At 45.5% G+C, this 19,756-nt stretch overlaps 2 protein-coding genes across 9 annotated transcripts in view; both read right to left on the reverse strand.

Annotated features, from left to right (window-relative positions):
• The window catches only part of LOC119132871 (dehydrogenase/reductase SDR family member 13-like), a 197,197-nt gene extending 194,637 nt beyond the window's left edge, over positions 1 to 2,560 (reverse strand). For 2 of the 8 annotated variants that reach the window (XM_037268452.1, XM_037268450.1), the window contains exon 1: positions 2,347 to 2,553. In XM_037268452.1, coding sequence (XP_037124347.1) covers positions 2,347 to 2,473 — 127 coding nt within the window. In that variant the 5' untranslated portion in view covers positions 2,474 to 2,553. Of the gene's footprint in view, positions 1 to 2,346 lie in introns of all 8 variants that reach the window. The other 6 variants (XM_037268456.1, XM_037268453.1, XM_037268457.1 and 3 more) reach the window with 4 other exon arrangements.
• A 1,373-nt stretch (positions 2,561 to 3,933) lies between these two features.
• Positions 3,934 to 14,876, reverse strand: LOC119132874 (dehydrogenase/reductase SDR family member 13-like). The gene is made up of 5 exons (XM_037268460.1): positions 14,608 to 14,876; positions 14,143 to 14,261; positions 12,765 to 12,888; positions 9,005 to 9,331; positions 3,934 to 4,247 (listed from the first exon to the last, which is right to left on the reverse strand). The coding sequence occupies exons 1-5, from the start codon at positions 14,732 to 14,734 to the stop codon at positions 3,988 to 3,990; spliced, it is 957 nt and encodes a 318-aa protein (XP_037124355.1). The 5' UTR covers positions 14,735 to 14,876; the 3' UTR covers positions 3,934 to 3,987.
• Positions 14,877 to 19,756: the final 4,880 nt, after the last annotated feature.

Consider the following 19,756-nt stretch of genomic DNA (forward strand, 5'->3'; position numbering starts at 1 on the left):
GCCCACCTACAAGCCTGCGCCGCAGAGCTGTGAGGGCGACATCCGTCTGCTCAACGATCTCAACCGCTTCTTTGCTCGCTTCGACGCTCAGAACAGCACTTGCCCGCTGAAGACCCCTCCCCCTCCACAAGAGCAGCCCCTGTGCCTCTCTGCTGATAGCGTGAGGAGGGCGCTTGCCGCTATCAACACCCGTAAGGCGGCGGGCCCTGACAACATCCCAGGTCGAGCGCTGAAGGACTGCGCTGGGGAGCTGACGGGTGTCTTCACGGACATCTTTAACATTTCCCTGCAGCAGGCCATCGTCCCTTCGTGTTTCAAGGCTGCCACCATCGTACCTGTGCCGAAGAAACCTGCTCCGTCCTGCTTCAATGACTACCGCCCCGTGGCACTGACGCCCATCATCATGAAGTGCTTTGAGCGGCTTGTCATGGAGCACATCAGATCCATTCTCCCCCCCACCATAGACCCCTTCCAGTTTGCGTACCGAGCCAAACGGTCCTCTGAGGATGCCATCTGCTCTGCCCTCACCCACCTGGAGAGTAGGGACTCGTATGTGAGATTGCTGTTTGTGGACTTCAGTTCTGCCTTCAACACCATTGTGCCACAACGACCCATCTGCAAACTCGCCAAGCTGGGCCTCAGTACCTACCTCTGAAACTCGCTACTAGACTTCCTCTGTCAGAGGCCTCAGGTGGTACGTGTTGGCGACAAAATCTCCGCCAGCATCACGCTGAGCACGGGGGCCCCCCAAGGCTGCGTGCTCAGTCCGCTGCTCTTCACCCTGCTGACGCATGACTGCGCTGCAACCTACAGCAACAACCGCATAGTGAAATTTGCTGACGACACGACTCTGGTGGGTCTCATCACCGAGGGCGACGAGACTCAATACAGGTTGGAGGTTGACCTTCTGACCACGTGGTGCAAGGACAACAACCTCCTGCTGAACGTCAACAAGACCAAAGAGATTGTTGTTGACTTCCGGAAGGGTCGCACCCAACACCTGCCGCTGACCATCGACGGTGCTGTGGTGGAGAGAGTGAGCAGCACCAGGTTCCTGGGGGTGCACATCAGTGAGGATCTCTCCTGGTCCACCAACACCGCATCACTGGCGAAGAAGGCCCAGCGCCGCCTGTACTTCCTGCGGAAACTCAGGCGAGCGAGTGCTCCTCCGGCCGTCATGACTACATTTTACCGTGGCACCATTGAGAGCGTCCTCTCCAGTTGTATCACTGTTTGGGGTGGTAGCTGCACTGAATACAACATGAAGGCCCTGCAGCGCAGAGTGAACACGGCTGGTAAGGTTATTGGTGCTTCGCTCCCCTCCTTGAAGGACATTTACACCTCCCATCTCACCCGCAAGGCGACCACGATTGTGTGTGATGTGAGTCACCCCGCTCACTCTTTGTTCGATCTTCTGCCCTCTGGGAAGAGGTACAGGAGCCTGCGCTCCCGCATCACCAGACTCACCAACAGCTTCATTCTCCAGGCTGTTAGGATCCTGAACTCTCTCCCCTCTTCTGCGTAGCGTCCTGTACTTTTGCGCTATATTCTGACTGTCTGCTGTATGCACACTTGCTCCATTTTTCCTCCTCTTATTTATTGTGTTATTTGTTTATTTATTATTTATTCATCACTCTTATTTATTCATTGTTTGTGCCTTCTTGTTTTTATATTTTTGTGTTGTTTACTTGTATGTATATTGTGTACTATGTCTTGTCACCGTGGGATAGTGGAAACGTAATTTCGATTTCTTTGTGTCTTGGCATGTGAAGAAATTGACAATAAAGCAGACTTTGACAAGTAGACGACCCCGAGAAGAAGACAATCATACTCGTCCGGAGTGACCGCCGACGATGATGATGGTGCGTGTGTGCGTGCGTGTGCGCGCGTGTGACAAAAAAAACGTGTGCAGAAAATCATAGGTCACTGTCAACATGTTGGAATAATTCACATTTGACTAGTTTACATGTTGATGAAAATGAGTAACTTGTTAGAGTTTCTGTGCAAGTAGTAAGACAAAGTGCGTAATCAGTGAAGAACACTAATGTCTGATTTCAAGGATATGGAAGTGGCTTGCCATAGCGCATAACACGATGTGGATCTGGCAGAATGCTACTAATTTCAGAACGCCTTATCAGCAGGATGATAAAAGTGCCCACTAAATGTGCTAAAGTTAACATTTATATCGGATACAGGTCGTATACATGATACAACGTCTTGTCAAATGTGTTTAAAGTACTGTACAAAACATATTTCGTGTTGAAGTAAACAAATAAACGGTTTCTGGTTGTTCCCGTCACGGTTCCAATTAAATGTAGAAAGAAGCCCTTGATCAGAAAACATTACCTGTCACGATGGCCGTCTTTCCCCCCAGCTTCACTGGAGTAAAGCACCTCACCCCCTTGAACCCAAAATAATATACTAAGACATAGCAAGCGACGACTATCGCCACGGAACCAAGCAGTACCACCATCTCCGTCACTACTATCAAGCTAGCATGTCGACTTCAATAAAGTAGTTCCGGTTACAACATTCAAATTTACGTATTTAGGCCAGAGTGGGCTTAACATTAGTGGGACAGCCGATGTCGCTATTTATCGACTTCACGGAGCGCACTGTAACGTTGCCTTGGCTTAAGGGTCGCCACTTTTCTGTGGGGTTACAACTGTTTTACAACTGCTAAAATATCGATGAAAATAAAAAATAAAAAATAGACATACATTATATATATATAAAGTGATTATAATGTATGTCTATTTTTTATTTTTTATTTTCATCGATATTTTAGCAGCGATTTACACCCCTAATATATATATATATATATTTTAAAAAAAACAGACATACATTATAATCACTTTATATATAAAGTGATTATAATGTATGTCTGTTTTTTTTTTAATATATATATATATATATTAGGGGTGTAAATCGCGGGTTTTGTCACGATACGGTATCATATCGATACAAAGACCCACGTACGATATTTTCCGATATCTTAAAGCCTGCTGTGATTCATTCACGATACATCACGATATAGTGTTCCACGATCGATTTTTTTATTTTTATTTTTTAAATAAAAAATATAGAAAAATATCCTGATTTATAACAATTCATACGCAAAATCAACAAGGTACTGCAAACTCTTTATTTAGGAAATTACAAGAGTATTGTAGTATACGAAGTGCTTATTTTACACTGAACTTTATCAAATTCCTATATTTTTTCTCATATAAGTAAAGAAAAATGAATATTCTTTCTTTTTTTGTAATACCATTAACTTTAAAGTGCATTACTGAACTATTTATTTACAATAATTTTAATTGTCCGTTGAGCTTCTTTTCTTTGGAATCCAAAGTGCTTCCAAACGAATGACTTGAAGCCCAAAGGGGAGCGAATTTCCTCGTCTTCTTGGACACTAGCCATAGCACCAGCCCAGGAGCCGCGTAGTTGTCGGCTCCCCTTTCACGTGCCTGCTCTGCTCACAACATAACACGCCGCGTACTGCTCCCGGAAAGAGGAAGCAAGCAACAATGAACTGGATTTCAAAATAAAGTCGCGTCTAATGTCCGAGGTCAAACACGGCGATATAAATCGATGTTTACGTTTAGCATCGATGCCAATAAATCGTAGAGCATTATATCGATTAATCGATGTGTATCGATGAATTGTTACACCCCTAATAATAAATTGCAGTATATATCAGTGTACATGTATAATAAAAATAAAAGAGCAGTAGAAAACACACGCACACACGCACACACTGCATTTGATTTAGAAATCATACAGGGCGAGATGTCACTGGCCAATCACATAGCATATTAAAGTTTTTCAATTGAAAATTTATGAGCAAGGCAGACACAATTCAATCGTCAAAATCAGAACCAGTGGATAGCTGTTTTCGTGTCAGAAAGAGTCAAGAAATCACGTACAACATAACAGAAAGTTATTCCTTTATTCCCATTCAACTAAACTCACTTGTGAATTAATTCATGCAAGACCACACATTCCTTCACTGATTTCCCACAGCTTCTTAGCTGCAGCGTCATCCTTTGCTTTAGAATAGACTTCTTTCACTGCACAGTTGGAGAAGTAACGTCCGCTAAGAGGTTCGATTCCCTCCTGTACTGCACAGTGCAGAGTGGTCTGGCATCCCTGGACAGTGTTTTTGAAGAAGAAGGCAGTGATGGGCTTCAACAGGATATGAACCAATGAGCTGGCGTTCCTGGCCAACTCAGAGTTGATAGCTCCTGCAGTAGAAAAACAGGTAAAAGTAAAGGAAAAGAGTGATTATTTAGTTTTTTTTCCCTTTAATAACTGGTAATGTTGCACAGTACAAAACTACCACTCAAATAGACTGATTAAAAAATGACAAGCTGTGCACAGTGTAGGCACTTATTAAACCAACTGAAAATAAAGATGGAATCGTAAAAATAAATAAATGTTTGTTTATGGGCGGCTCGGTGGAGCACTGGTTAGCACGTCCGCCTCACAGTTAGGAGGGTGCGGGTTCGATTCCACCTCCGCTTGGTGGGCCGATTGGGCACACCAAATTGCCCCTAGGTGTGATTGCAAGTGCAGATGGTTGTTCTCTGAGGGAGAGAGTTCCGTAGTCGGGGTGATGTGCAGGAGAAGGCTCTGTCGCCGAAGGATTTGAGTTTAGATTTTGGGACTGTCAGACGTGAAGTATTGGAGGATCGGTGGGGATGGTTGGGGCAGTAGGGGACAAGGAGGTCGGATAGGTAAGTGGGAGCCAGGTGGTGAAGGGCTTTGAAGGTGAGGAGGAGTATCTTGAAGATGATACGCTCCTTAATGGGGAGCCAGTAAAGAGAGTGGAGAACAGGAGTGATGTGTTCACGGGACCGGGTGTGGGTAAGGAGGCGGGCAGCAGAGTTTTGGACTAGTTGAAGTCTATGGAGTGAGTGAGCAGTGATTCCAGTGAGAAGGGAGTTGCAGTAGTCAAGCCGGGATGAGATGAAGGCGTGGATGAGGGATTCAGCGGCAGGGAGAGAGAGGCAGTGCCGGATTTTGGCGACGCGTCGGAGGTGGAAGTAGGAGGTCTTAACAATTGAGCTAACATGAGGGTGGAAGGACAGTGTAGGGTCGAAAATAACGCCAAGGTTGCGTGCCAGAGGGGAGGGAGTGATGCTTGAGGAATCAATGGTGAGTGTGATGGATCCAGTTTTATTAAGGGAGGATTTAGTGCCTATGAGGAGGAGCTCTGTTTTGTCACTGTTGAGTTTGAGAAAGTTGTGGGTCAGCCATGCTTTTATTGTAGAGATGCAGGTTTCAAAGTGGGTGAGGGGAGGGTTTTGGGTTGGTGAGGTGCGTATATAGATCTGGGTGTCATCAGCGTAGCAGTGGAAGTCCAGATTGAGTTTGCGGATGACATTACCAAGGGGAAAGAGGTGACAGATGAATAGGAGGGGGCCAAGAACTGAGCCTTGGGGAACCCCCTGTGTAACTGGGGAGAGGATGGATGTGTGGCCGGAGAGAGAGATGAACTGGTTTCTGATGGCGAGATAGGAGGTGAGCCAGTCGAGTGCAGTGCCCTCAACACCTAGTTGGCGCAGCCTTTGAAAGAGGGTGGAATGGTTCACAGTGTCAAAGGCTGCGCTAAGGTCGAGTAGTAATAGGATGTTGAGGGCACCAGAGTCTGCAGAAATGAGGAGATCGTTGGTGACTTTAACAAAAGCTGTTTCGGTGCTGTGAAGTGAGCGGAATCCGGACTGGAAGGGTTCATAGAGGTCGGACTGGAGATGGGTGTGGAGTTGGGCGGAGACAATGCGTTCAAGGGTTTTGGAAAGGAATGAAAGGTTGGAGATGGGACGGTAGTTGGAGAGGTTGACTGGGTCCAAGGTGGGCTTTTTGAGGACGGGGGTGATGGCTGCAAGCTTATAGACAGTGGGAAAGTGGCCAAGGGATAGAGACTGATTAAAAAGGGTGGTGAGGTGAGGGAGGAGGACAGGGAGGCAGGCCTTAGTTAAGGTCGTTGGAAGGGGGTCGAGAGAGCAGGTGGTTGTCTAGGATGGACAAGGGAGAAGGCAGTGAGAGAGCGGAAGGGCGGGAGGTCAGGAAGGGGGGGCAGGAGAGCAGGGGCTGTGGGGGAGAAGGAATTATTGATGGTGTCGGTCAGAGAACTGTTGATTTGGGCGATTTTGTTGTTAAAGTTGACAAGGAAGGAGTTACAGAGGGCGGGTGAGGAGGGTGGCTTGGTGGGCGATGGCTGGAGCAATTTGTTGATGGTGGAGAACAGTATGCGGGGGTTCCGGTTGGTGTTATTAATGAGAGATGAGAAGTAAGCAGATTTGGCAGCAAGAAGAGCATCACGGTAGGAAGAGATGTGTTGTTTGAAGGTTTCAGCATGGACAGTGAGGCTCTTTTGTGGAGGCGTTCGAGTTGACGGCCAGTTTGTTTCATGGAGCGGAGTTCCGGTGTGTACCAAGGGGCAGAGTTAGTGAATGTAACAGAGGAAGTTTTCCAGGGGGCTAGGGAATCAAGGGAGTCAGAAAGGATGTTGTTGAGCATGGTGGCGAGGTCATCAGGGGAGGAAGAAGTGGGGTCGGAGGGAAGGGCAGAGGATAAGAGCTGGCAAAACCTGATTGGGTTTACAGTCTTGATGTTGCGGTAGGAGATGGTGTGTTTTGTTGAATTATGAGGCGAGGGTAGAGGGGCGGAGAAGAGGATGCAGAGATGATCTGACAGTGGAAAGGCGAGAGGACGGGGGTTGGATGTGAGTGGAAAGGAGGAGCATACTATATCCAGGGTGTGGCCTTTGGTGTGGGTGGGGAAGTTGATGTGCTGGGTGAGATGGAAGCAGTCCAGAAGGGAGATGAAGTCAGACGTCAGTGGAGCAGTTGGCTGGTCGATGTGGATGTTGAGGTCACCGATGAGTAGGAGGCGATAGGAGACTGAGGATACGATGGTGAGGAGTTCAGAGAGTTCAGAAAGAAAAGACGGATGTGACTGGCGGTAGATGAGAACAGCAGTAGTAGAGTTGGGGAGGGAAAAAGCGAGATATTCAAAGGACGGAGCTACGGTGGATGTAGCGGCGACGGCGGAGGATCCCAGCCTTGCTGGCAGCTGAGGCAGCAGCAGCAGGGAGACGTTGATTATAGTTGAGGTGATGAAGATCAGCAGCAGTGTAGATAAATGGGCGAGAAGTTGGTGGAATAGAAGCCCGGAGTAGCAGAAGTGATAGTTCATGGAAGAGATGAGACGTGACAGCAGCTGGGAATAATCCAGATAAAATGCTAGACGTGGCTAGTAGTTAGCTAGAAGTTGGTAGGCAGTGAAATGCATGGAAGCAGCAGTGGACCGAGTAGTGATGTTGGTGGAGTGGGTGGTGGTGTTGGTCGATCCCGACTGTACCCGCATAAACGGCAAGCCCCAGTGTGTCATGGCGGCACACAGCCGAGCCACGACCGGCGAGCTCGCAGCGAGCGGGTGCTCCCCACGAGGACACCGGTCGAGTGGCCAGAAAGTTGGGTAAAAGCTGTTTGTCGAGCCAAGAGCGAGCAGCTACAGGCTCGGAGCCGGGAGGTAGGAGGGTCCGGTGGTGGTTTGGCTAGCTGGCTAGCGTAGCTCGGAGTCCGAGGGAGCGGGAACAGAGAGGTGCGAGCAGAGCTGCATGAAAAGGCAAGAAAAATAAAAGAAAAAACGGGCACACTTAAAACAGCAAACACAAAACAAATAGCAGACAAACAAGTAGCGGACACAGTTCGGGGCAGAAGCGGCAGTCAACCATCCAGACGCCAGCGTTGCTCTAACCCGGAAGACAAAAAACACGGGGTCGAACAAGTGGATGGATGGATGGATGGATGGATGATTATGTTTATCAAAATAACACTACAGTTTCATTGTAAACAAATAGCCTTTGTGTTTCATGTTAATAGTGTCATTATAAGGGTGCCCAAGTTCAGCTGAAATTCAAAGAACTGATGATATCTGCTCAAAATCCCTGCAGGGTATGTTGTCTGACTAATTCTGTCACTTGACTTTTCCAACCACCACTGCATTGAGGAATACAAAACATCTCTGTAGCGACTTGCCCTGTCACACTGAACAAGTGTCACACCCCATTACCATTGCTTTCTTATAAAATACACACACACTCGTGATTTTCTGAACCACTTATCCTCACTATGTTCATGGGCATATTGGAGCACATTCCAGCCATTTTCATGCGGCAGGCAGGGTACACCTTAAACTTAAATTGATATAAAATTATTATTTAAAGCCTGCAATATGTATTTTTTTCATGCTCACAGGCTTTTTGAGAATTTGGGGGAGTTTAAGTATGTTTTTAAGAATGTTTTCAAGATTTTACATTTAAAGCCATGCAGGATGTGAGGCTTTTCATTTTTTCTCATGTTTTAATGTTTTAGTGATGTACATAGAAGAAGAATGCCTTTATTGTCATTATACAACTGGTGCACGACAAAATTAAGATGCAAGGCGTTGCTTAAGGACACTTCGACATGGTCACCAGGGATGAGGAGTGAACTCACAACCTTCAAGTTGGGACACTCTACGACTGAGCCACACCACCCTTTTACAATTTACACAAACAAGACTAATGAAGACACTCAATTTAGGAATTGTATAGTTTCAAGCCTACATCCATCCATTTTCTGAATGACCTTTCCTCAAGAAAGTCTCAGAGGCGCTGGAGGGTATCTCAGCAAACTTCGAGCAGTAGGCGGGGATACCTCAAACTGGTTTCCAGCCAATCCCAAGGCACACTGACTATCCACATTCACACTCACTCCTCTGGGCAATTTAGGTGCTCAACTGACCTACCATGCATGTCTTTAGAACGTGGTAGTAAACCCATGCCCATGCAGGCACGGGGAGAACATGCATACTCCACTAAGGAAGGCTGGAGCTGGAATCTAACCCAAAACCTCTGCACTCTGAGGCGGACATGCTAACCAGTGCTCTACTATTTCAGTACTTTCCTCTCTATAGATTGGATTGCATGAATGGATACATTCTCTTTACTAACCTGGATGGAGGGAGTAGCATGTGACTTTGGTTCCTTGCAGTCTCTTGGCCAACTCATGGGTGAAGAGCACATTGCACAGCTTGCTGTCAGAGTAGACCCGAAGGTCCGCCACGAATGAAGTCCCCAGTCCTAGAGCTCTATGTTTAGTTAGGCATTCAAAGTCAATTTTTCCAAAGTTATGTGCCACGGATGATACATTGATCACTCGACTTGGTTGACACTCCTTCAGTCGGTCCAGCACAAGGTTGGTTAAGAGAAAGTGGCCCAGATGATTAATGCCAAACATCATGCCAAAACCATCCTCTGTTTGACCCTGCATATAAATTCCTAGGACAGAAAAAACATGACAGTAAGTCTTTTTCATACTTTATACGATAACTTAAAACATGCAGTCACTTAAATACAATTTACTTGCTTGGTAGCCAATTTGATTTTTTTTATCATATAGAGCAGGGGTCACCAACCTTTCTTAAACCGAGAGCTACATCCTGGGTACTGATTAAGGCAAAGGGCTACCAGTTTGACACACACTTCTGAAATAGCCAATTTGCTCAATTTGGCTTTCACTATGTGTTATTATTGTCATTTCCAGTTCACATGTAAGTGTGATTTTAACAAAAAAAGCAAAAATACAGTCAAACCTTGGTTTTTGACCACAATCCGTTCCAGAAGGCGGTTCGAGAAGCGAATCGGTCGAATTCCGAATCTATTTTTCTCATTACAAATAATGGAAACAATTTTAATCCGTTTCAAGACAAAAAAAAACCCGCCTTTTTTAAGCATTTTTTCATTTGCGCATATTTGTCCGATCGCGCAACTGCAGCGCACCGCCGAACACGCAATCGTAGCGCGTCGCCCACGGCGCAACTGCACCGCGCTGGTCGCATTATTGTGACAGAGCCGTCGCTGAAATTTAGAAAATATTTTTAAATTCCTGATGTACTTTCCATACTTTAAGTGGACCTAAGTGCGCAGGGAGCTTAATTTTGTCCGATCGCGCAACTGTAGCGCACCAACGAACGCGCAACAGTAGCGCGTCGCCGACCGCGCAACTGCATCGCGCTGGTCGCATTATTGTGACAGAGCCTTCGCTAAAATTTAGAAAATATTTTTAAAGTCCTCATGTACTTTCCAAAATTTAAGTGGACCTCAATGCGCAGGGAGCTTACCGTTTTTTTCCATGTATAATGCACAAAATTTAACGAATTTATTGTCCTAAAATCTGGGGTGCGCATTATACATTGGTACAATTCTTTTTTTTTTTCCTTTTTTTTTTTTTTTTTTTTGAAGAAAATCATGGTACAACAATTTTTGAAGAAAATCTTGTCACGGATGGAGTGTGGAAAGGAGCGGGGCGACCAAGTGCAGCTTGGACCAGGGTTTATTGGAGGAACTCAAAACACAGACTTGGTAAACTAATTGTGATAAATAACTGGAACATCACTCAAATATTGGTGATCCCGTTGAGAGTCTCACATATTTCTTCGCTATCGAGTTTGCTACTGCATGTGCAGTGATACTGACCGGCAGAATAACATCCGATTGTTCCCAAAGATGATCTTTTTTCTGAAACAATTTTACATTTACGGACTTAAGTAACCCGGCCGGGTCATACCAAAGACTATAAAAATGGGACCCATTGCCTCCCTGCTTGGCACTCAGCATTAAGGGTTGGAATTGGGGGGTTAGATCACCAAATGATTCCCGAGCGCGGCGCCGCTGCTGCTCACTGCTCCCCTCTCCCCCAGGGGATGGATCAAAATCACACGGGGATGGGTCAAATGCAGAGGACAAATTTCACCACACCCAGATGCGTATGTGACGATCATTGGGACTTTAAAAAAAAAAAAAAAAAAAAAAAAGGTCAAAATTTGGGTGCGTATTATACATGGGTACAGGCTTTTTTCCAGCATCGATATGCCATTTTTAGGGTGCGTATTATACATGGGGGCGCATTATACATGGAAAAAAATGGTAATTTGGTCCGATAGCGCAACCGCAGCGCGCCGGGCGCTCACTGTTGCGTTGCTTTAAGAGCGTCTTTGTGTTTTAGGATGGCTTTACTGCTCCCACTTGCTTTCTTTGGAGGCATGATTAGGGGTTAATACAATCTTCAAAGTAACGAAAATACAATAACAACGGAGTCAGTCGGCATCCGGGCCGCGCGGTCGGGTTTTCTCGGGTCCTCCCGGGTCATCTCGCGAGGTTCGACCTCCGAATTTTGTTCGACAACCGAAGCAAAAAATCTCGAATTTTTTGTTCGAATTCCGATTTGTTCGAGAACCAGGACGTTCGAAAACCGAGGTTTGACTGTACAATAAATAGATGCAGCTCACTGACAAGTGCCGCTATTTGAGCTAATTTTAGAACAGTCCTGCGGGCGACTCATGCGGTCCTCACGGGCGACCTGGTGCCCGCGGGCACCGTGTTGGTGACATAGATAGACGCAGTTAGTATATTTCATTGGTTTATAACAGTGTTATTCCAAAGTTTTAAAGGTATTCGAATTTCTACTACGTATCTATTTAGACCAGTGGTTCTTAACCTTGTTAGAGGTATCGAACCCCACCAGTTTCATATGCGCATTCACCGAACCTCTCTTTAGGTAAAGAATAAAATGTTTTCTTTCAAATTCAAGACATAGATGTTTTTTACTGGTGCACAAAATGAGCCGTGCATGATAACCTTGTTCAAAAAACAAAACCATCATAATGCATGAACTCACAACAAATTACATAAGAGTGTGATTTCTGCTGTTGCCTTTGCGAGATATGCGTCATCCCGAATTTACACAATAAATCAGGTGTGTTCGGACCTCCGCAGTGGAGGCTCTGCCAAACCCCTGAGACCGACTCACCGAACCCAGGATGAGAACCATTGATTTAGACCAGGGGTCACCAACTCCGGTCCTCAAGGGCGCCAATCCAGCCTGTTTTAGGTGCAGCCCTACAACAACACACCTGATTCAAATGATCAGCTCATCAGCAAGCTCTATTAAGGCTGATAGCGATCCTGATTATTTGAATCAGGTGTGTTGTTGTAGGGCTGCACCTAAAACAGGCTGGATTGGCGCCCTTGAGGACCGGAGTTGGTGACCCCTGATTTAGACAGTTGATGCATGATGGATTGTGGGAGGAAACCAGAGAAACCCATGCCGGCACGGGCAGAACATGCAAACTCCAAACAGGAAGGTTGGAGCCTGAATTGAACCCCTGTATACATAAGTATACTTATGAACTGTGAGGCAATGTGTAGGCTACTGCCGTGCCGCCCCAATTCTAAACAGTATGACTAAAAATAACAGGTGATACACCGCCAATAAGGCCTCAACGATAAACGTTATTTGCCCCCTTCCTACCTGAATGCTGAAATAAAAAAATTGTGAATAGGTGAAACCACAAGTTCAAAAAAGAAAATGTGTGTGGGGGTCCACTATGAACCAATGTCCGTAACAGATTACTGTATGGTACTTGTTGAAAACCTTCAGCATATGGGTACATGCAACATTATGTAAAAATAAATAAAACAAATATCTTTGCCACAGTAGAGCATGAGTGTCTACATAACAGGACTTACTGAAAGACCTACAGTAAAATTAAGACACTCCTATCACAAATCTTACAAAATCCTTTTGTTGTTACACAACCAAGATCTAGTGTGCTGTTTCAGGTCCTCCACAAAAGAGCTACGCAGAACCAGTTTGGGCGAAAACTTCAGTTAAGTGTGAGTGAGTTTAAGTATGTGAAATGAGTGCTCTTACCTGCATTGTTGATGAGAATGTCTAGTCTGGGCTCACTTCTTCGGTAGTTTTCAGCAAAGCTGCGAACAGACTTAAGGTTTCCCAGGTCCAACTGCATGAACACGACTTGATTGCTCCCACTCTCCTTTCAGAGCCAATAAATAGGTTTTAAAATACTGTATTTCACTCGATACACACCAGGGACGTGCACTCATAGGAGGCAGGTGAGGCAGTGCCTCACCTTGCCACCAGGGGCAGTAAAGGGCTCAACATGGTTTCCTCAGCTGTCACCATAAGTTGTTAAAAAATGAATAATATAATAAAACATAATATAATATCTGTCCTGTGGTCTATGCTTTTAATGCAATTTTGGTGTGTTTCCTATACATTTGGATCATTTTCATAGTCAAAATAGCTGTATTTCTTGTTCAAATAACAACGGGAGACGAGAATCATGGAGGCTGCGGCAGTGACAGGTTGTGCCGCTCAGGGCGTGCGTGTGAGAGTGTGCACCACTCACACACTGTACTGAGCGCGTGCAAACGGCGCGTGCTTGCTTGCAGTCAGCGGGTGAAAATACGAGCCTTGAGGCAGCCAGTACCCTTGCCGCGAAGATGGGGCGATAGTGAGCCTCCGGCTAATAGTTCACGACACGAGTAAATGCGAGAGTAAATTAAGAAGAAGAAAAAGAAAAGAAAAACAACCAACAACATTCGGTGCTAACGCGTTGCTATTTGGCTTTGTTTTCCCTGACAATGGAGAATATAATCTCGAAAATAAGGATTTTTTTAAAACTTGACTTTCAGTCAAAGCAAGAAACCATAAGTAAGGGAAGACCAACGCCAGATTTGCGAGGATTAATTCAAACTACGGGCCTCCCGGGACGGACTACAACACGTTCGTTTCAAAAGGATTGGTACTCTAAAAAAGACTGGCTTTGTGGTTGTGCTGCCAAAAATCGACTTTATTGCTTTCCCTGTCATCGAGATCTTCGTCCAGAAGGACAGGAGAATGGACTTCATTTACAAGTAAAGGTAAGAATACTGCAGTGGTGTGTTTAAATGTACAGTGGTGTGTTTAAAATGTTATTACATTTAATCAAGAATGGGATAACAACCATGTATGCATGTAAATCTGACTTGTGAGTCGGTGCCTTAGCGTCATACAGTACGTTTGTAAATCTGACCCTGAGTCAGTGCCTCACCAACCCCAACCCTCACCGCACGTCACTGATACACACATACAGCAGATGTAGAATAGAAAATGCATTTGATAGATAATTGAGAATGCAGCACCAGGACTATTCCTTTACAATGTATGTACTGTCAATGTTGTCAAAGGAGAAAAAAAAGATGCCAAATTTACATCTGTAAAACAAAGTATGACAAATCTTTCTTACCCTCTTGACATCTGCAAGAGCAGCCTCTCCTCTCTGCCGACTACGACAAGCCAGAATAACTCTGGCTCCTCTTTTAGCCAAGTCTATTGCTGTTGTTTTTCCGATGCCCGTGTTGCTACCTTAGGGTGACATAACATTTTAAACAATGACACTTAAATAAATCGTCTTAGTTGAATTGTGAATTCAATGTGAAGTTTAACATGTCATCCAGGAATAGAGGGGCCCTATAGTGCAGGGAAAAAATGCATTTATAGTATTTGTGAGATCAAGTTTAAAGAAAAAAAAAAAAGTAATGCTATAGAGGCAAAGCAAGAACTGTCATCAAATTAGCAATCCCAATCCAAGTCATATCCGAACTCTTCTTAACATGTTGGATTCAATTTTCCTCTACTGTTTGATTACATAAAGTAAATAACTTTACATTCGCTCTCTGAAAAAAGCAACACTCATTTAGTGTATCCTTACCAGTCACAATCACGGTCTTTCCATGTAGCTCTGCATTGCTTGTGCACCGCTTGCCCTTCACCACAATCTGACGGTAAATGTAAGCACCTCCTACAACCACACTCAAAACTAACAAAGGAATAAACATTATGTTGTTGTTCGAGAGACTATAAGAAGAATATATGTAATAACGTTAGTTGCTAAAGAAAGTTGCTCTGCTGCGTCTTCCTTTCTGTGCGCTATGTTAAGAAAATTGACTTGCTTCAAACACACCCATTTCCTGTTTGGTAGCGTTGGGTCGTTCGTGAACGATTCGTTCAAAACGAACGGATCCTTTCAGTGAACGTGAGTGAACGGACCACTTCCTGAAAAATTCGTTCTTCTTTTCAGTTCATATGACTTCAACCAACACGCAATAACGTAATTTAAAAGGTTGTGGGTTCAAACCGTGGCCGGGTCATACCAAAGACTATAAAAATGGGACCCATTGCCTCCCTGCTTGGCACTTAGCATTAAGGGTTGGAATTGGGGGGTTAGATCACCAAATGATTCCCGAGCACGGCACCGCTGCTGCTCACTGCTCCCCTCTTCCCCAGGGGATGGATCAAAATCACACGGGGATGGGTTAAATGCAGAGGACAAATTTCACCACACCCAGATGTGTGTGTGACGATCATTGGGACTTTAACTTTAACTTTATCCAACACAGTAGGTGTCGGTAATGCGCATTGAAGCTGGTGCCACCCCGCCGTAAAACAAAACAAAGAAAAATGACGTAACTTCCCATTCACAAACGAGTCAGTGAGTGAACTGCATTTCCCGTTCATCAACTGAACGGATCAGTGAGTGAACGAGTCAGTGAGTGAGTGATTTGCCTTTCTCGTTCATCGCGAGAACGGATCAGTGAGTGAACGACTGAACGTGCTGACCTTCCCATTCGCGAACCAGTCATTGAACTGCCTTCCCTTGCATCAACGGAGCCTCAGTGAACGTGTTGCGTCTCCTGGCGTGAACAATTCAGTGAGTGAACGTGAACTATGTAAGCCAGTTAAAAGTCAATGAATGCAGATTTACGATTTGCCCTAGGAAAGACAGAACCACTCTCTGAAACACCACGTCTATCGTGCTCGTTTTCTCCAAGCTAACGGCTAATGTGCAAGTGCATGAAAAGACTGCCGGCTGGTAGACACCCTTCAATTTACATAATTAATAATAATAATATTCTACCTCTTGAAGTATTATTTTGCACAATTTTGGTGTGTTTGCGTATTTGGTTGCTGGATTTTTTTGGTCACTTTGTTAAAATGTTCTACCTCTTAGTGAAGTATTACCGTATTGGCCCGAAAATAAGACGATCTTTTTTTGCATTGAAATAAGACTGAAAAAGTGGCGGTCGTCTTACATTCGGGGTCTAGACATTATACCCATTCACTTGTGCGCAGCGGTAAGTTAAAGGTTGCTGGTATCGACTGAGTATGTTGCTGTGATCATGTGCGTCTTTGACACAAAGTGATTATATACATTTCATTGTTACTACTGTCCACTGTTGTGCCATTTGTCTGATCGCGGTTTGTTTCGTGTGTGCGCCGTTTGATTGATAACTTCGGCGCGCTCCTTTAAGTTTGACTCGCATCGTGAGAGTAGCCATTACGCAGCGGCACGGCGACTAACGGTCGCCAGCAAATGTTTTTGTTGTCTCGATGACTTATGTATGGTGTGTTGCACCACACACACACACACACACGCACACACACACACCACACACGCACACACACCCCACACACCCTTCACGCGCTTCATACAATAATCACACACACAATAATCACATTCACACACCCAAAGACTCACCCATGTACACTACACACACCTGCTCTCACATCCTTACGACCAAACGTGTGCCTATACCCTTTTGCCAGTTTGCCTGTTTGCCCCTGTGAGCCCCAGTGCCTGTTACTTTTTTGCCAATAATTCAGTAAAGCAATCAAAACTGAACCATGTCTTCCCTCCTGTGTTCTGACCAACACCCGGGGGCAATAAGAGCATAACCATCACAGCCAACGCCCTATACAGTCCTCAGGCTCCCCAACAATAGCGGTAGCATTATTTTATTGCAATGTTTTTCCTTATTCAGATTTGTTTCAAGACTACTGTTACAGTTAGACTTCACTTTGATGGTTAATGCAGTTAATGTAATTTTGTTGTTTTATCACAGTAGATTGGTTTATTTACATTTCAAAAACCAGAAGCCATTCATTTACAAATGTGATTGCATTTTAGTTTACATATATAGAGGTTCAGATATTAAGATGTGATAGACAGTTTTTGCATGATTTGAATGAGGCAAAATAACATGCTTTTTCTCTCGAATATATTGTTATAATCATTTGTTTCAGATGTAATAATTTTCTGTATAACAATTAAATTTGGTGTTCAAAAAGTCTTTTTTCAAACTTGAGTCTTGAACAAGAGGGGGTCGTCTTATAATCAGGGTCGTCTTATATTCAGGCCAATACGGTATTTTGCACACTATTGGTGTGTTAGGTTGTTTGGTTATTGGATTTTTTGGTCGCTTTTTCAAAATTTTCTACCTCTTAGTGAAGTATTATTTGGCACAAATTTGGTGTGTTTGCTTGTTTGGTTACTGGATTTTTTTGGTCACATTTTTTCTAATTTTCTAGCTCATAGTGTAGTATTATTTTGCACAAAAATTTCATTTGTTTGTTTCAGTATCTTTTTATTTATTTCCATATTTTATTATTGTTTATATTTGTGTGCATTGTGCAATAAACCTATATAAACAGCAAGTCGTCAAATACACATTCTTGACACGCCATTGAACAAGAAAAATGCATAATCTTTTCTCAGGTAATTTGAACTCAAACAAACGTGTGTCAGCAGGGATAACACTAATGCTGTCAGTTCTGCCCTCTGTATGTTTTGGATTGAAATGTCTATGGAAATGTCTATTGAAATGTTCTATTTCTAGCCTAGAGCGCCCACCTGTGGTCGCGTAATACAAGTGTTTGCTCACTCAGAGTATGAGACCCGGTAACGGCATCAGTTATACCGTGGATTTACGAAGCTGATGTTCTTCAAACGTTGTTGCCTTGGACAAGATTTGGCCGTAAGTCTTGTCAACTAATATTATTTCTGTTCGAACTTGTGTAAACGATTGCACGGATCTTCAACCGTTCCCTGGAGCTGTGCGAGGTGCCCTCATGCTTCAAAAGCTCCACCATCGTACCGGTAGCCAAGAAGCCCGCCATCACAGGATGGAATGATTACAGACCTGTTGCCTTGACATCTGTGGTCATGAAATACTTTGAGAGGCTAGTGTTGAGCGACCTGTAGGACGTCACGGGCCCCCTGCTCGACCCCCTGCAGTTTGCCTTCCGGGCAAACAGGTCTGTGGATGATGCGGTTAACATGGGACTGCACTACATCCTGCACCACCTAGACACCCCAGGAACATACGCCAGGATCCTGTTTGTATACTTCAGCTCGGCTTTCAACACCATCGAGCCCGACTTCCTCCACCAGAAGCTCGTCCAGCTTGCGGTGCCTGCCTCCACCTGTCAGTGGATCACCACCTTCCTGACCAACAGGAGACAGCATGTGAGGCTGGGGACCATCACATCCGTTACCTGGACCACCAGCACTGGCGCCCCCCAGGGGTGCGTACTCTCCCCACTGCTCCTCTCTCTCTACACCAACGATTGCTCCTCAGGCGACTCTTCTGTGAAGCTCCTGAGGTATGCGGATGACACCACTCTCATCGGACTGATCCGGGACTGTGACGAGACGGCGTACAGACAGGAGGTGGAGCGGCTGGTCCACTGGTGCAGCCAAAACCACCTGGAGGTGAACCCGCTCAAGACCGTGGAGATGACAGTGGACTTCAGGAGAGACCCTTTGCCCCTTCCACCCCTCACCATCCTCAGTAATGCTATTCCCACCACACCTTCAAAATCCTGGGATCCACAATCTCCCGGGACCTGAAATGGACCGGCCACATGGACTCTGTCCGGAAGACGGCCCAGCAGAGGCTGTACTTTCTGAGAACAGTTCAGGAAGTTCAACCTGCCAAAGGAGCTGCTGAAGACCTTCTGGACTGCCATCATCCAATCTATCCTCTGCACCTCCATCACTGTCTGGTTTGGATCGATCACCAAACAAGACAAGCACAGACTGCAACGGACAATCAGGTCTGCGGAAAAGATAATCGGGACCAACCTCCCATCTATCCAAGACTTGTACCTGTCCAGGACCAGGAAACGTGCAAGTAACATCTCTGCATACCCTTCTCGCCCAGTTCACAGTCCGTTCAAACAATTCCCTTCCGGACGACGTTACAAAACCAGTAGACACAGACACAGCTTCTTCCCCATGCGGCTCTTTGCCGGGTTTCATGCGGCTCCTTTACGTTCGGCTCGCGAGCCGCATGCGGCTCCTTGCCGGGTTTCATGCGGCTCCTTTACGTTCATATTAACATTTGTGGGTTTATTTGTTTGTTTGTTTTTGTGCGTGTTCGCTTCGCTTGAGTTCATCCATCCATCCATTTTCTGTACCGCTTAGTCCCCACGGGGGTCGCGGGCGTGCCGGAGCCTATCCCAGCCGTCATCGGGCAGTAGGCGGGGGACACCCTGAACCGGTTGCCAGCCAATCGCAGGGCACACAGAGACAAACAACCATACGCACTCGCACTCACACCTAGGGACAATTTGGAGTGCTCAATCGGCCTACCAAGCATGTTTTTGGGTTGTGGGAGGAAACCGGAGTGCCCGGAGAAAACCCACGCGGGCCCGGGGAGAACATGCAAACTCCACACAGGGAGGGCCGGAGGTGTAATCGAACTCGCACCCTCTTAACTGTGAGGCGGACGTGCTACCCAGTGCACCACCGAGCCGCCCTCGCTTGAGTTCAATATGGTATTTTCGTCAAACGCTGCGTGTTCGCTCAGCTTGAGTTCAATATGGTATTTTCGTCAAACGCACATGCCCATGAGGTGAAATCCCGCAAAGGAGGAGGGGCAAACCCATTCGGGGGGGGGGAATGTGGCTTTTTGCGGTACACAGTAAAGAAATGTGGCTCTTAGTCTCTGACCGGTTGGCCACCCCTGCCCTAGGCTGTCGCTCTGATGAACTCACACCACTCAGAGTCTGTGCAATAA

Source organism: Syngnathus acus, chromosome 13 (assembly GCF_901709675.1).
Source record: "Syngnathus acus chromosome 13, fSynAcu1.2, whole genome shotgun sequence".
NCBI lineage: Eukaryota > Metazoa > Chordata > Actinopteri > Syngnathiformes > Syngnathidae > Syngnathus > Syngnathus acus.

Coding starts and splice junctions, on each gene's coding strand:
- LOC119132874 (XM_037268460.1), bottom strand. CDS start 14,734: ATGTTTATTCCTTTGTTAGTTTTGAGTGTGGTTGTAGGAGGTGCTTAC. Junction 14,262..14,607: donor AAAGACCGTGATTGTGACTG/GTAAGGATACAC, acceptor TGTCACCCTAAG/GTAGCAACACGGGCATCGGA. Junction 9,332..12,764: donor CATTCTCATCAACAATGCAG/GTAAGAGCACTC, acceptor TTTCTGTCCTAG/GAATTTATATGCAGGGTCAA.